Source organism: Lissotriton vulgaris, chromosome 5 (genome assembly GCF_964263255.1).
Source record: "Lissotriton vulgaris chromosome 5, aLisVul1.2, whole genome shotgun sequence".
Lineage (NCBI taxonomy): Eukaryota > Metazoa > Chordata > Amphibia > Caudata > Salamandridae > Lissotriton > Lissotriton vulgaris.
This window is the reverse complement of record NC_141693.1, coordinates 1,684,046,922-1,684,064,638: the sequence shown is the minus strand read 5'-3', so window position 1 is coordinate 1,684,064,638 and position 17,717 is coordinate 1,684,046,922. Positions and strand designations below refer to the sequence as shown.

The 17,717-nt window shown below is 49.5% G+C and overlaps 1 protein-coding gene across 2 annotated transcripts in view; it reads left to right on the top strand.

The window, feature by feature from the left end:
- TANC2 (tetratricopeptide repeat, ankyrin repeat and coiled-coil containing 2) overlaps positions 1 to 17,717 on the top strand; it is a 2,475,706-nt gene that overhangs the window by 2,206,835 nt on the left and 251,154 nt on the right. For both annotated transcript variants that reach the window (XM_086923824.1, XM_086923825.1), the window contains one exon: positions 11,729 to 11,965. In XM_086923824.1, the coding sequence (XP_086779950.1) occupies positions 11,729 to 11,965 (237 nt within the window). The remainder of the gene's footprint in view (positions 1 to 11,728; positions 11,966 to 17,717) is intronic.

Here is a 17,717-nt window from a genome sequence, read left to right as displayed (position 1 = left end):
CCTCTCCCCAAGGTAGCCCTTGCCATTCCCAAGGCCCATTTACAAAAAGAAAAACATTATTTTCTGTTTCTTAGTGTTTTATGTAGGCCTACAGTCTCATTAATTTTCTCAGCCTAATTGTTTTAACTTTCGAGAATAACACCAAACCCTTGGGATACATGAAGTCTGGGGATGTGTGTAAAGTCCAAGGGGATGTAACATTATCATGCACATGTGAAACACAGGTGATCCATGGCAGAAAAGTTTTCATTTTACATATGTGTGACGTTTTGATGTTTTCAGGGTGCATATATGCGACACTTAAACTTGTTAAGTATGACACTTTAAGGGGGGCGGAGCTTGCTGGCGTCCATGAAAGACGTGTGAGAGCTGAGCTCCTCGCCTGAGCCCCTTTAATATTCGTCAAAGATATCCTTTTTGACGCCTTACTGGCCCTAGCAGGGGCGGATTTTGCTTCTACGATCCCCAGAGCTAACGGGGGCACTTTCCAGGATCGAAATCGGTGGTGGCATCGATCAACGGGCCGGCGGAGTTTGGCGTGGCGGACCAGGCCGCAATCCGCGGACTATCCTTGGCAGCTGCCCACCCTACGTAACGCTACGTGCGGCGTGAAGTCCCTGAGTGGTCCCGGACTGCCGGACTGCCTCCTATCCTGTGGTTCTCCTGGACTGGTTTGTACCGGTGCTTTGATCATTGGACTCTGTCGCGCTGCTCCTACGAGTGTGTCTACTGTGTCTCAACGGCGGTGGACTGGGGCGCTCCGGAGAGGCCCGGGAGCCCGGCGGCGGGAAACTGCATCCTACGAACGCCGGTTGGCGGGCGACATTTCTACTCTAGCCTGCTTGGGGACTGGAAGGGCACTGGTGCCGGGACGTGTTTTTGAAGTGTGCTGGCGCTTCTCGGCAACCTGCGGTGAGACCTGCATCGTGGCGAGTGTCTGGGGGTTGACATCGTCCCCCTGGTCTCGCCTGCACCACGCGGCCCGCGGCCGCCATTTTAGCCTCCATTCTTTGCTACGCACCGGACTGCTTAACGGAGTTCGCTTTCCCGGCGCCCCCCCTGCATTGAGCCGCCTCTTGCTCTTTGCCTAGTCAACACACTGTGAGCACCGCCATGGGAAAGGGCGACAGAAACCAGCCGAAGCTCACGTTCGAACAACGGAGGCCGAGGGGCGCGGAGGGGGCTCCTCTGGAGACCTCATCGCAGGCGGCTGATAGCTCGCTTTGCGCGGACATTCGCGAAATGCTCTGTACCATGGAGAAAGGTCTGCAGGAGAGTATGTCCGCGATTGGCACAAAAATTGACGCTTTATCCTTCAGAATGGACCGGATGTCTGAGAGGGTGGACAAACATGCTGAGAGGTTGGATATGGCGGAGCGTAGGCTGACGGAGGCGGAGGAGGCCCAGACGGAGTGGGATAAGGACCGTAAGCAGTTCGGTCGTCTCCTCCAGGTCATACAGGACAAAACGGAGGACTTAGAGGCGCGTTCACGGCGCTCTAACGTCCGCATCACAGGGGTTGCGGAATCCACCAACACTGGCAAGATGGAACTGTTCGTTGAGAAGTTGCTTCACACGCTGCTGGGGGAGGACGTCTTCTCCCCCATGTTTATCGTCGAGAGGGCCCATCGCACTCTGGGACCCAAGCCGCAGCCTGGCCTCCCGCCGCGGCCAATCATTGCCAAACTTTTGAATTACAGGGACCGCGATTTGGCTCTACGGCTGGCGAGGGAGAAGGGGGAACTACAGTTTGAAGGCATGAACATTTCCCTCTATCCTGACTTCACGGCGAGGGTACAAGAGGAACGGAAGCGCTTCGCCCCCTATAAGAAACAGATGAGAGATATGGGGCTGGACTATGCCATGTTGTACCCGGCGAGACTCCGGATCAACAAACAGGGACACTCGCACTTTTTCACCGACCCAGCGGACCTGAAAAAGTCGCTTAAGGAATGGGCCAAGGAACAGCGCAATAGCCCGAGGGGTCAACGTACAGATGAGGAGGAGGCTGTGTCTTTGGATGGTCAGGGGTGATCTGTCCTTCGCCCCAGAGCCAGGTTTGGCTGAGTCATCGTGAGTGATTGTGTTGCTCTACAAAACCCGATGTGCCTTTTCTTTGCCTTAACTTTTTGAACCACGGTTGCTGAGCCCGGAGTAGTGCCACTGAGCTGGGTTCTCGCTGACATTTTCTGCTGTACTTCTGTTTTTGGGGGGGTGCTACCTGTAGAACATTGGGACTGGTTATCCTCCACTCTGCTTGCTTTCCTGCTGGGGCTTGGGTGGGGTGTCGAACGCAATGGGGGTGGGGCGAGGAGCAACGGCCGTATCTGGTCCTTGTCAGAGCGTATTATTGTCTGGCTGGAACCTCTGCCCCTGCGCTTTCGGCTTCTTGACTCTCTAGGGGGTCTTGGGTTTGTAGTGGGTTGTGTCGGGTGGGTTCGGGGTGGGTTGTGCCATGCTCTGTCTGACCGGGTTGGGGTTGGTCGGCTGTGGGTGGGTGGTTGTTTGCTATGTTCTTGTGCTGTTGCTGATATGTTGTATGGGGTCCGGGGTCTGTTGGGAGGGGGGTCTGTTTCTGCCGACTACTGCAATGTGTCTGATGCCACGTCTGCTCTTCCCTACTGTTTTCTCTAACCTGCTATGTCAACCACTGAGACTCTAGGACCAGAGAGCGCCCTGGGCTCTCTGCGATTGCTGTCATGGAACGTGAGAGGGCTTAACGATTTCCGTAAACTCAGGAAGGTCTTAGCGTACTTGCAGCGCCACCGGATTGACCTCGCATTGCTGCAGGAAACACATCTGCCGCTTTCCAGTCCTATGTTGCAGATGAGGGGTCTTGGTTCTGCTTGTGTCGCTGCAGGGTTCACCACGCATGCTAGGGGGGTGATCACCTGGGCTAATCCCAAATCCCAATTGTCGCTGAAACGGGTGGCGGTAGACCCAGAAGGGCGGTATGTGGTTGCACGTTGTGTTGGGAAGGGTCATGATCTCTTGCTGGTGAATGTGTATGGCCCCAACTACGATTCCCCAGATTTCTATTCTTCGCTGGCTGACAGCTGCAGGCAGTTTGTGGGCTCTAGAATGCTGTGGGGGGGGGGGGGACTTTAACTTGGTGTTGAACCCAGAACTGGACAGATCGGCGGGCCCCCCTAGATCCCCGGCTGCTTCGGCGTTGCTCCAATTGTCGGAATGTGTGAAGCTTGACTTGCTTGATGTGTGGCGTCATAGACACTCGGGGCGGGGTGGGTTCACCCATTACTCGGCCTACCACAACATCCATACACGTATAGATTACTGGTTTGTTTCCCGCTCCCTACTTGATGCGGTGAAGGGGTGTACGGTGCTGCCGCGCACACTGTCTGACCACTCACCATTACTCTTACTGCTGGTTGCTCCTCCTAGGAGGATTCCCCGGTTCACCTGGAGGTTCCCCCCGTATTCCCTCCTAGATGAGGTTTTCAGAGGGGAACTAGCCGAGGACATAGAGACCTATTTCGCAACCAATGTGGGATCGGTGGACAGCATTCAGGTGCTTTGGGATGCGTTTAAAGTGTACATCAGAGGGATGACTATGGCAAAACACTTTGGGGTGCTCAAGGCTATTAGGCGCCGGCTGCAACTGCTTGAAACACAACTCATTGACCTGGATCGGCGGGCGGCGGACTCGGGTGCTGCCACAGACGCAGACACACTTAAATCTTTGCTAGAGGAATTTCAGGAGGAGGCGGATAGGGAAATTAAACATATGGGCAAATATGCCACAGCGCGTGTGTATGGGGAACGGGAGCGAGCGGCCTGGTGCTCTCCTGGCTAAACTGATGCGCAACAACAGGCCCCCATTGGTTATTGAGGAATTAGTGACTACTGCTGGGGAAGTGGTGGCGGAGGAGCATGATATCCTAGCGGAATTTCACTTTTACTATACGGCACTCTACTCTTCGAAGGATGCCCACCTTGAGGAAATCGACGACTATTTAGGTTACATCCAAATGCCCTTCTTGGCCGACTGGCAGAGAGAGTTCCTTATGGCCCCAATCCAAAAGGAGGAGATAACGGAGGCGCTGGAGGGCATGAAGTCTGGTAGTGCTCCTGGAGCGGATGGTCTCACGGTGGCGTTTTACAAGGCCTTTCAGGACAAACTTGTCCCGTATTTGATGCTCTTGTTTGATGACATTTGTCAGCAGGGCAGCATGTCGAAATCCATGAGAGAGGCCCTGCTTATCACCATCCCGAAGCCAGGTAAACCCCCTAATCAATGTGGCTCTTACCGACCGCTGTCGCTGATCAATGTGGACGCGAAACTGTATGCCAAGGTACTTGCGACCCGTTTGGCGCTGCTGGTCCCGGACCTTGTTGCCCCTGAGCAGGCTGGATTTGTCCCCTCACGCAATCTCACTTATAACATCCGCACGGTACTGGGCACGATACAACATGTCAAGCAAGAAAATAAAGCTGTAGCCATCTTCTTAGACATGGAAAAGGCCTTTGACTCTGTTGAGTGGTCGTTCATGCTGAGGGTCCTTCGTAAGTTTGGACTCGGTGAACCGTTTCTACAAATGTTGGGGGCCCTATATTACAAGCCCACTGCGAGGCTAAAGATAGGGAACTTAGTCACTGCTCCTATCGAGATTGGAAGGGGCACGCGTCAGGGCTGTCCCCTCTCTCCACTGTTGTACGCCATGGTGGCGGAGCCCCTCGCTTGCGCTATACGAGAGTATCATCGGTTCGAAGGGATAAACTTTCCGACGTACCAGATTGGTATCTCAACATACGCGGATGACACTCTGCTATATGTCCGGGACCCGGAGACGAACCTCTCTGCGGTGCTGCGGGAAGTGGTGAGATTCGGGGCCCTATCGGGCCTTCGGGTCAACTGGAACAAGTCGGTGGCGTTGCCCTTGACGCCGGTGACACTCCCTTTTGACTCGGAGTACCCATTGCAGTGGACCACAGACTCCATCCGCTACCTGGGGATACGCATACATACTGACCCGGAGGTCCTGATTCGGGAGAACTATGGGGTCGCCTACTCCAAACTGGTGGATGATGTCGTAGTGTGGTCCAGACTCCCGCTTTCTCTCATGGGCAGGATAGCGCTCATGAAGATGGTAGTGCTCCCCAGATTTCTTTTTCTATTTACGAATATACCGGTGGTCCTTTCCAAAGCCTTTTTCCGGCAACTTACTCAGACGCTCATCCGCCTTGCGTGGGGGGGAAAGCAGCCGCGGGTGCAGTGGCAAACGCTCACCCTTCCGTATGAGCAGGGGGGCCTTGGGGCTCCAGACCTGGAGCGGTACTATAGGATCGCTCAGGGAGCACATCTTCATTCATGAATTCATGGGGATCCTGGTATCCCTCATGTGAAACTGGAACGGCTCTTCGCAGACCCCATCCCGCTCCCGGCCACAGTATGCTATCCACCTGATCGAAGGGTCGGCAATCTGGATTCTATAGCAGCCACGAACCATGCTTGGCATGCACTGGTTGGCTCCCGAGAGAGTGTGCTGCTGTACTCACCTCTGCTCCGCGTGGAATGGGCAGCCTGGTCGGCCCCGCTGACGGAGAAAGGCGTCCTGAAGGCGCTACGTGACTTGGGTATTGTTACTGTGGGAGACCTCTTTTTAAATGGCACCCTAAAGACGTTGCAGCAGGTCCTTCAATCCTGTCCTGGGGCAACGCTGTTACATAGCTTCCAATATCATAGGGTTCGTAGAGCGGCTCTTGCCTTGTTGGGCCCGGAGCTGGCTGAACCGCAGGAAGTGCCGGAGCTCACGTATATTATCAAGACCCCCTCTTCTCGCAAGCTGATCACGGCTCTCAGGACACTGGGTGATAGACACCGGCAGTGCCCCCCCTCCAAGGCCCGGTTGGCCTGACAAGCTGACCTCCAAACTCCTATCTCAGACGACATGTGGCGTTATTGCGCTACCAACACTAGAAAAATCTCGCTCAACAGTCGTCACCGTCTGATACACTTTAAATTTCTACAGCGTGTCTACTACACGCCTGAAAGGCTGCATAGGTATGGGCTGAGGGAATCGGCGGAGTGTGAGCGCTGCCACTTTCACACGGCGGACTTCCTCCATATGGCCTGGACTTGTCCTGCTATTCATAAGTACTGGGTAGAGGTCTTTGCGGACCTCAGCACTATTCTTGGTGAGGAGATTTTGCCCAACCCGGCGCTCGCATTGCTCGGTTTTTCCATACCGCTCCCGGTGGCAGTGCGGCGGCTTGCGGACATGGCGTTATTGACGGCAAAGCGTCTGGTTGCCCTGTGTTGGATGCGGGGGCCAGTTCCCACTAAGAAGCGTTGGGGGGCAGATTTACTTTACTGTTGCACGCAATCAGAGGTGTATAGTGAACTACTACCTCCGAGGAGTCGCCCCAAAAACTTCTGGGGGTTGTTTAGGGCGTTTCAGAGTGCGCAGGAGGATGGTGAGTCGGATCCTGAGGGGGAGGAGCTGGATGTGCTGCAGGAGGATGGGGTTGCGGCAGCTATGGATGAGGAGTGTGGTAGTTGAAGGCTTCAGTGTTGTGAGTGAGTAGTGGATCGTGTCTGGTCTTCACGGTGAGTTGTGTTGGAGGGTTGCTTGAGACGGCTGCCCGAGTTGTAGATAGGCGCTACCCCCCTCCTGAGCTTTGTTTCGCCCTCGTGGGCATGTGAGTTGACACCCATGGCCCTCTTGAGGGGTTTGTGGTAGTGGTGAATGGTGGGAGCGGGCGAGTGGGCACGGGTTTAGGTAGTCTGGCTAGTTTTTGGGGTGGGTGGGCTTGTGTTTGACTGGGGGTTTTGGTTCCTTTTTACACCTTTTCCTGGTTCCCCTCTGGAGAAACTCCATCCCTGGGTCTTCATGCAGTTCTTACTGTGTGTCTACACTGATCGTACCATCCTGACACGCTAAACTGCACTTAGAACTGACATTGCTGGCGCTGCCGGGTGGGCTATCTTTTGATATATTGCGATCAAACATCGGCTGCTTCCCTGGTCTGAAGCTACTGCACGCTTCTTCTACACCTGCAGTTACGCCGCCAGTCCCCCGGGCTGTTGGTATTATGGCTGTGTGTTTTACCTTTACCCAGGGATTTGAGGGTGACCTTTTGATGCCGCCGGCCTCCGGGTTGTAGGCGATGTCGGCTGTGTGTGTGACTCGAAGGTGTAATAATCTACAAATTTAATTAAAAAAAAAAGTATGACACTTTAAGTGACACTTTATTAGTGAGTAGATTAAAGTAGTTAAGTTTCTGTAATGATATAAATATCAGATATTACCCCATTTACCCATAGCCAGATTTTATCAGATCACATTATTTTTAACATCCACTCGTCTGTTCTGGCGAGTGAATTTAGGCTGAAAGTAACAGGTGCTCCGTTCATTCTGAAAGCGAATGAGCAATAAAGATGCCTTTAAATCTTATTTTTATCTCAGCGCATTTACTGTCTGTTCAAGGACAGAGGTCAAATGTCAAAGCAAGGGATCTGCTGACGCCCCAGGAGGGAAAGGAGGAGGAGACACCAGCGAGGCCTGCAAAGCAACCGCGTATGTCTCCATCTGGACTCTCGACGCCCCATCACTGGGAAACGGTGGATAGGACGACACGCGGGGCCGCATCATCCGCGGAGAGCCCACGCCCCCGGCAAGCCGGACACCAGCCCCCGGGGGCAACCTGTGACACTTACCCAACGGGGAGCGACGCTCTTGCGACATCGAAGAAGGGTGAGGAGAACGACCACGGCCGTATCTAAAGCCGTCTGCCAAGGCTGATGGAGAGGAGGAAGCCGATCAGGAGTGACGAGCCGAGAGTAGTTTAATCCGGCGCTCCCGCTGCGCATTTGGCTTCAGCTGTTGGCACGCGTCACAATCAGTGGTGCTGTGATCCTCTCCTAAACACCACATACAAATGAGGTGAGGGTCCGTCACCGACATAAGACGCCCACACGACGTGCAAGTCTTGAAGCCCGAAGACATTCGCACACTGTTCCACCAAAAGAAGAGTCAATGATAAAGAAAAAAGGGGCCCCAAACAGGCCCTTAGCAAGACCGGATCCACGTTGCGCGAGAAAAAGGAAAAGACTGACGTAGGCGCGCTAGGGTGGGGCTTATGTGACCTCGCTGACGTGACGTATGCGATCGACGCCTGGGCGGAGTCACGTGGTGCCGCCCCGCCCCTCGGGGATGCTGTGGCAAAATGTTTCCGGATCCAGTCTCACGCCTGGGGGTAATTCTACGTGAATTAATCTGCGGCTAGAATCGTTTCTACCAGATACATCGTTACCGGAGGGAAGTAACTCATACATCACCACACCGACATTTCCCAATGCTTGGAAACACGGCAAAGTCAGACAACTTCGCAAACAAGCATTTGCAATGCAATAGTTCTCGCATTTACACAAGTTTTAGCTATTGGCATTGTAAATATCAATGCCTTTTAGTTACATTATTAAAACGAAAATGAAAATAAAAGGCATTGTCATTTCCAATGTCAGTAGCTCAAACTTGCGTAAATGCAAGAGCTATTGCATTGCAAATGCTAAAGCCGGACAGGGAGGGAGGTAGAGAAAAGACTCCAGCACCCAAGAGTCGAGGGGCACAAACCAAGGCGTCTTTGCACATTGACGGGCAGGCACGGGATACCATCAAAAGGGGTAGCAAAAAGGGGGCAGCAGGGGCTAAGAAGTGTACAAGTGAAGATCAGACAACAACCAAAAAAGCCAGTTCGAGGGGTGAAGGCAAGTCTGTTCCCAGCAGCGCCCCCTCCAGCACAGACATGGTAGCTAATGCTTCCGTACCGATATCTTCCGGCAGTGTAGCAAGTCCTACCACCAAACCATCAAAGTCCCCGGTGTGCTCATCACCCCGGTAGCCGAACGCTGCCTCTCCAGTTTCACCCCAACCACCACCTCACTGCAACGAGGATGATACAACAACCAAAAAAGCCAGTTTGTGAGGCAGAAGCAAGCGTGTTCCCAACAGCGCCCACTCCAGCACAGACGGGGTGTTTAAGGCATATTCTGGCAGGGTAGCCAGTTCGGCCACCAAACCATCAAAGTCCCCGTTGTGCTCATCACGCCTGGGCTTGCAATGACACCTCTCCAATTTCACCCCAACTACTACCTAACAGCAGCCGGAGCAAATCTTTGATGGATGTCGCGAAAGGCGTATGGCTCCGCGCGGATGAGATCTCGCGGGCTGTGGAAGACGTGAACCCCTTAATTAGCAATGTTATTCGCGGCATCAAAGAGCACCCCATGTTTGCAGATATCGAGAGATTGCCCACGGGCAGCTACTACGAGAAGTTGAAGGAGAGTGCACAGTAGGGAGCCTGGGCTGGGGTGGCTTTCTATTTCAAGGAGCAGATGCGGTCTAACCTAACTGCGGTGCTGCCGACTTTGGGACTAGGGAACCAGGTTCGAGCCCGGCATAACTGGTTTTTTTTAAACATAACATCCTGTGCGTACAACAAATTAGTTTGTAAAAATTTTGTTGGCCGTACTCCTGCATAAATATGATGCAAAGGCACACACCTTAAATGTTAAACGCAAGTGAAACCAATTTGTGAGACATGCTTTGTTCTGGTAGGAAATCTCGCGTGGTTACTGCTATTGTTGTGTAGATTAAATCAATAGGCCATATAGCGTACGTCTCCAGGGACCTGTTAGTGGGCTTTAATGGTACCTGGTCGTAGAGCTGCTGGGGCTCATGGCCGGACCAAACAGTGGGGAGCAGCACAGCAGAACACCGGTGTACTTCCTTAGCCAGATGTGACCCATGCACACAAGTTTGTACACAACCAAGGACCTGCCTACTTTAACCACCTCCTGAATTTCCACTAACCGTTGAGAAGACTACCCTTCGCCACCCTTTCACTTGCCCATACTCCCCTCATCTACCAAAGCAGAAGTGGAGAAAGCTCCTTCTCCACATCACAGCAAAGACCTGGAACAACCTCCCCATGCAACTCTGGACCATCACCTCACTTCCAGAATTCTGAATGGCCCCCATGACCTGGCTGTTTGAATAAGCCTCCGGATCCTGCAAGCGCCTGGATAACCTATTGGGTGATTAGCTGCGCTTTATGAATTCTGATTAGTTTTTGCAGTTTCAGTTTTGCAGTTTAATTTTGAATTATTAGAAGTTTTTGCATGTGGCACTGTCCCCGGAATACCTCACTAGATGTGTCAACTGGATGTTATTTATTTATGCAAACGTTTATATTTGACCTATCAGTCACACTCTAAAGCACACCCACAAGAGCTTGCCCTATGATAGGGCATTTTTTCAGGAATGACGTTGGATAGCAGGAAGCACCGCTTGAAATAAAGGATCATATTTAGGAATTATACACTCCCTATTCCCTTCCTCGGTGTCCAAGTAAAATAAATCTAAACCAATAGCTATCCAGGGATTCTCACAGAAGGGCAAAATAGTTACAAAGTGTAGCAGTGGCTAGGCCACGTAAGGTGCCTTTTTGCATATCAAGTTTGCTGTCTGCCAAATTTTAACCCCTTGCAGTCTTGGTAGTGAATTGTTAAAATGAGAAGTTGGTTATCGACCAAAAGCTTACTGAGAGCGGAGTGAATGGTTTGGTTCAGGGCCTAACTTGGTGGCTGCTCGTGAGTCAGCCATTGCTGTTGCTTCCCTTAATCCAATAATGCATGCATTGCAAATGATTTCAAAGATGGAGACATAAGTTCTCATTACAAAATGATTGAAGATGTTAGATTGGCTAGGTGTGGAGATGAACCAGATCTTTAGATGAGCTCAGTATCCAAGTCCTTTCCAAAATTGCGTGCAGAAGCTGAGCCGCAGTAATATGATCATTTTTGTTTTCCAGTAGCCTTGGTGTTGGCAAGGTGGTTTACTTTCATGATCCTGCGAGGAATTATGTCAAATGTTTTATTTGCTAAATCCCTTTGCTTGGGACCAGCATATTGCTGTGGCCAACGACAGGCAAAGGCCTAAGCTTTGCCAGTTTTGACACACCTATTTTTTATTTGTTTTGCAAAACATGTATTTTTGAAGAAAAAAATGAATGGGCCTTCTGCTGTTTCACTCAATGTGAGATTTAAAATATACTGTGAAGCAGCCATTCAGCTGCCATTAATGTGTGCATATATTGTTACCTTAAGGCTATTGCAAGAGCAGGGTTTTTAAGGGGATGTGTCTGGCTGCTCTACTCATGATAGAAAAACTTGTATTAATGTGTTTCTTCAGCAGTTTAATTCACAATAAAGGTTAATGCGGTTTCAATCTCATCATTGGTTACGTTCTACGTGAGGATCATTATAATTTCTTGTATGACTGTTACATCGGCTCCCCGGCTAAAACATTTACCTATTTCTCAGACCCCCTATCTACCAATCATGCTTCACCGTATTGACTCTGTGATTTGCTGAGGACAGTCTGTTTTGTGTGTTTGACATAAATGGATAATTTGGTTAGTGATCACCAAGTCATTCTAACATGAGACTAGTACAATTCCTAGGCCACTCAGTAGATGCATTTCCTAGGAGCTGTGAGTGTTCTATCTAAAGCACTTACAGTTTAGTAGATTATATCAGATCTTGGGTCTAATGTTAGTCAATTACTAGTACGCAGTAGGTGTTCCAGATATTCATTTGTTCAATGCAAAGTAAGAAAACTGTAGTCTTTATTTAAGTAAAACTTGTTAGGCTGTAAACTACCTACAAATGCCATCTAGTTGATGCCTAATTATCTTCTTTTTCTAGGTGAGCCGACTCCTGATTCTGGGTGGAGCAAACATCAACTACCGCACAGAGGTTCTCAACAATGCTCCAATATTGTGTGTCCAGGCTCACCTCGGCTATCCTGAGATGGTGGCCTTGTTGCTGGAGTTTGGTGCTAATGTGGATGCCTCCTCAGAGAGTGGTTTGACCCCTCTTGGGTATGCTGCTGCAGCTGGACATTTGAGCATTGTTATGCTGCTGTGCAAGAAGCGATCCAAGGTAATGGGAGCTTCATGGTGTGGATGTTTCCAAAAAACTAGACTGCTGCGGTATTGATTTTTAATGTTTGTGCTTATAGGATGGGAAGTACTTGTAAGTCATGGATATAGTACAGAACAAGGTTGTGTAGGCTTCATTACATGCCCAAAATTGGTACATGTGGACATATAGTGAACACCGAAACAAGTAATGCTCAGGCCATTATACATATTACTGGTTTTCCCTCTTTCATCTCCTCTGCACCTAGTGGTGGAGGATTATATTGCCCATCCCCAGACATTAACATCCATGCTGTGTACGCAACTTGACAGGCTTGGGATTGCTATTGATCCGGTTTCCAGCACATAATTAGGTTTGGCACTGATAAATAAGCTAGGTGAGATTGAGAGCCTTTACTCTTCAAATTTACCATTGACAAATAATCCCTAAAATAAACTCACGGACCATAGTCAGATGGATGAGTAGAGACACTATCATCCTGGAGCAAAGAACTACTTGTTCTCGAATATACCTCTTTTTAATGCCTTATTTTTCTGCGCAGGTAATTACAACATGGTTGTTACAATGACCGTGTTGTCCCCGCGCATACCCTTAAAATACCATCAAATCAAGCAAGGTAGCAAAAACCCCCCTGGTTCAACGATGACCTTAAGAAATCCAAGAAGTTCTGTCGTACCCTCGAGAAAGCCTGGAGAAAAAACCCAACCACTGACAACCTGGCCACCTTCAAGAACGCCACCCGCAAACACCACCAACTGATCCGATCCACCAAGAAATCAGCATTCAAGGATCGTCTTGACAACAACGCCCAAAACAGCAAGGAACTATTCAACATCGTCAAAGAATTTACCAACCCCACCGCCGGCACCAACGACATCACTCCCTCCCAAGACCTCTGCGACTCCCTAGCCTCATTCTTCCACAACAAAATCGCCGACATACATAACAGCTTTGGAAACCAGTCCGAAGTCCAGTCCACTCCACCCACCTCCGAACCAAAACCGCCCTCTAACAACCTTTGCGCCTGGAACCCAATCACCACTGAAGACACCATCCACCTGATGAACTCCATCCACTCAGGATCGCCAACCGACCCATGTCCCCACCACATTTTCAACAAAGCAGACTCCATTATCGCACCCCATCTCCGTGACGTCATCAACTGCTCCTTCAACTCTGCTACCTTCCCGGAAAGCTGGAAACATGCCGAACTCAGCGCCCTTCTGAAGAAACCCACAGCAGACCCCACTGAACTGAAGAACTACCGCCCCATCTCGCTCCTCCCATTCCCTGCCAAAGTCATTGAGAAAGCCGTCAACAGTCAGCTCGCCGCCATCCTTGAATCCAACAAATCCCTCGACCCCTCACAGTCCGGCTTCCGAGCCAAACACAGCACCGAAACCGCCCTCATCGCAGCAACAGACGACATTCGAACTCTACTGGACAACGGAGAAACAGCTGCCCTCATCCTACTTGACCTCTCCGCAGCCTTCGACACAGTCTGTCATAGCACCCTCATACAACGCCTCAGCAACGTCGGAATACAAGGAAAAGCATTGGACTGGATCATCTCGTTCCTCGCCGGAAGAACCTGAGAGTCCGCCTCCCCCCTTTTAGATCAGAGGCCACCGAAGTCATCTGCGGTATACCACAAGGATCATCACTCAGTCCCACCCTCTTCAACATATACATGAGTCCCCTCGCATCCATCGCACGCCAACACAACCTCAACATCATCTCCTACGCAGATGACACCCAGCTGATCCTCTCCCTCACCAAAGACCCAAACACCGCCAAAACCAACTTACACGAAGGAATGAAAGAAGTAGCCGAATGGATGAAGAACAGCCGTTTAAAACTGAACTTGGACAAAACGGAAGTCCTCATCTTAGGTTCATCCCCCTCTGCCTGGGACGACTCGTGGTGGCCACCGGCCCAGGGAACCGGACGTAACCACGCACGTAACCTGGGCTTCATCCTGGACTCCTCCCTCTCGATGACCAGGCAAGTCAACGCCGTCTCATCATCATGCTTCAACATCCTACGCATGCTCAAAAAAATCTTCCGCTGGATCCCCACCGAAACAAGAAAGACGGTCACCCACGCACTGGTCACAAGCCGACTGGATTACGGAAACACCCTTTACGCTGGAACCACAGCCAAACTACAGGAAAAACTACAACGCATCCAAAACGCCTCAGCCAGACTCATACTGGACATCCCCCGTCAAGCTCACATTTCCGGTCACCTGAAAGACCTCCACTGGCTCCCCGTCAACAAGAGAATAACGTTCCGTCTCCTCACCCACGCACACAAAGCCCTCTACGACCTAGGACCGGAATGCCTCAACACGCGACTGTCCTTCTACACCCCCACCCGCCAACTACAATCGTCCAATCAAGCCCCCGCCGCAATTCTGCGCATCCATAGATCCACCATGGGGGAAGATCCTTCTCCTACTTAGCGGCCAAAACCTGGAATTCTCTCCATACCCACCTCCGCCTTACACAGAACCACCTCTCCTTCAGAAAGCAACTAAAAACTTGGATATTCGATAAGTAAGTACCCCCCCCCCCCCACCCCCTCAAGCGCCTTGAGACCCTCTGGGTGAGTAGTGCGCTATACAAATTTTTGAACTTGAACTACCCCACAAGTCCGAACAACGACTTACGGAGGGGGGGGCGCTGGATGTTGGAATAGTATAATTTACTATTCCAACTCCAGTCTGTGCGGACAGTAGGGAAAGTGTTGGATTTTATATCCAACACCTTCTGCACCCTCCGCAAATCGTAGTAATGGTATGCGTGGCTTCAACGCAGTTGTTGTAAAAACTGGGTTGTAATTCCCTGCGGGGAAAACGTTTCGTGGTAAACGTTGTTTACCCTTGTGCTCATATATGCATTCAACTTATTCACATATAGACTATCTGTTAGTGTATTTATCACCTCTTGACTCAGTTACAGACAAGACAATATCAAACATCTATGTATCAGACAAGACACACATCGAAATGACATAAAGAGAGATAAAAAAAATCACAAGTAAAATAGGCAATGGAGAAATGACACAGCTGTGTGTAGAGATCCAGTCCTAAATAACGGAATTGTGGAAAGACATTTATATACCTTAAAGCTAGAAATCAGCAAGATATATCCTTAGTCACAGTATGGAACGCCTTTAAACAATGATGATAGGAATTGCCCTGGGGATGACAGCTGGAAGAGGGGGTGAAAGAAGACTTCTGAAAGGTAAATTAACAGGTCAGCTAAAAGAACTAGAGCAAGCAGACAAAAGAAAACCCACTGAGATTACCTTGACAATAGTAAAGCATAGAGGCCAGTTTAGGCCTCTAAGAAAGATCAGGGCAGAAACCGCTATACTGGGAAATGGTCAGCAGTTTTATGAGGGGGTGGGAAACCAACGTGGAATATTGTTAGTCAAGAACATCTGACACCAACCGGGGTAAAATATAAATAGCCATGTTAAAACCCCCACAGGGAACCTGGGCGATCTGGGAAAAAGATAAATGGAACAACGGACCACTTGGAGAGCCGTTATGCTTGTAGGCTAAAAGATCATAAGGGTATGCGTGAATATCTCAAACATTGTAAATGATCACCTGTATCAAACCATGTGAGAGAATTCATAGAGGGATCTATTGACGCCTCAAAATCAAGAATGCACTGAAATGCGAACTAGCCCCTTACCTATAAGGGAACTGCTCAATCTTTACATTTTATCTTCATCCCACAACAGGACACCCATACAGCACCATGCAGCTGACTTACTCAATTAATGCAGACATATTAGGTAACACAGACCCTGGCAGATTCTGATCACCCTTGATCCCTACACCTGGAAAGCAGGCAGATCATTGTATTTCATTTCATTCAGGCCATGTGCTGTATTAAACAATTACGCTAAGCTGTTCACGAAATTCTCAGCTAAGAGACTGATAGATGCAGATTCAGTTAAATTTACCAAAAATACGTAAAGCAGTAATGTTAGAAGCATAGTCCACATCTCATGGAGATGACCCGAAATCTACCTTAAATCCTGGCATCCCTAGATGCTGAGAGAGCATTCAGTCAAGTAAGCTGTGGGATTTGATGCCCTGTGTATTGGCCAGTCTTAGAGTCCCTAAGTCAGCTATCAAGATAAATAATGGGAAAACAAAAGATTTCTCTATTCACATGGGTGCCAGGCAGGACTGTTCTCGCCCCTCCGTTGTGACTTGGTGATAAAGCCAGATCCTGTGAACACCGGAGTAGGTTAGAAGGGCGAGCGGCTAGCCTTGACAAATGTTTGACTACAGGCACCGCCCCCTCCGGGATCTTTGAAATCTACTACAAACATGTAGCTTGTGTATATATCAGACGGTGGGTCCGTAAGTACGGTTATACCACTGCATGCACAGCACACCTTAGCGAGTGAGCTGAAAAAATACACGTGGCTTTTTTTGCCACAGCATCATTTTTTTCACATTGAATGATCCTGAAGAAAGCCTCAAATGTTTCATGAGGCTGAAACATGTCGACCAGTACTTGATGGATAATGAAGACCAATTGCTAGTCTACACTTTATCCTCCTGTTCTCTTTTAAACATGTCCTGGGCCGCTGAGAATACAAGAAAATGTTAGCAAGGAGTCCCAGAGGCATTTTTAACCTCACCACACCTTTGTTTGAGCACCAGTCACACAAAAACAAAACCCGCTCCGCTGTAAATCAGGCATCGAAGCACAGCTGGGCTGCACTCGGCTGCCTAGCTGGGAACCGGATGATGAAGCATTTCACCAACTAGGTTGGTGGGTGAGGGTTCTTCTTCAAAAACCCTAGTGGTTCTTGGCACTCTAAGATTTATAGAAGAATCGTCTTTGCTTAAGGTTTCTTCTGTGGTTCCGTCCACGTTGTTTTTGAGTATTAAGTAGGGGAAAGGGACGCACCCCGTTCATAGTTCTCGCTCTCTCTTTTGTTTCTTGTGATAAAGCGATTAGCCATAAAAATCAGAATCCAAGGCACCATCAAGGTTATACCATTTGTGGAGGAAAAGCATGTGCCCTGTTTATTTACAGACACGTATTCTAATATTTGCAGATCCAGAGAGCTCAGGAGCATTGAATGAATTAACAGACTTTGAAAAAGTCTCAAGCTTTAGGGTAAAAGTTCAAAATACAGGTAATCTGAATCTTAAATTCTCGTAAAGCAAGGTGTTAAAATGATCAGTTCCAGGCTTCATTCAATTGCATATCTAGGATTACACCTAACAAGGAGGGTGGAAAGTTGGAGAGCATATAATTCCCCCAAGTTAGTCACATTCAAGAAGACCAACAAAGCTGGAATGAACTTGGTGTATCTCCTGGCTAAGGCACATAAATGTGTTTAAAAATTGACCACCAGAGGTGTATTTATTTCATCCTTACCAGTAACCATACTGTTAGCAGGCATCCCGATGGTTTATGGCCACCTTTTATCATGTGTGTGGCCAGAAAGAAAGCCCCATATAGAAGAAACTTTTACTATCATCTCTGTCTGGGGATGCGAAATATAGAGCAGCCTATTTACACATAATTTTAGAGCGGGCAGCTAGAAAATCTGAGGAAAAATGGATGTCCATGGATAGGGCGGTAGCAGGTAGATCCCTTTGCTAGGGAAATCAAGCCCCCAACAAAACACCTATGTAGCTTTCGCAGTCAAATCAACGCTACAAGTGTGTAACCAGGTTGCAGTGACCGGTGGTTTGACAGCTTTCCTA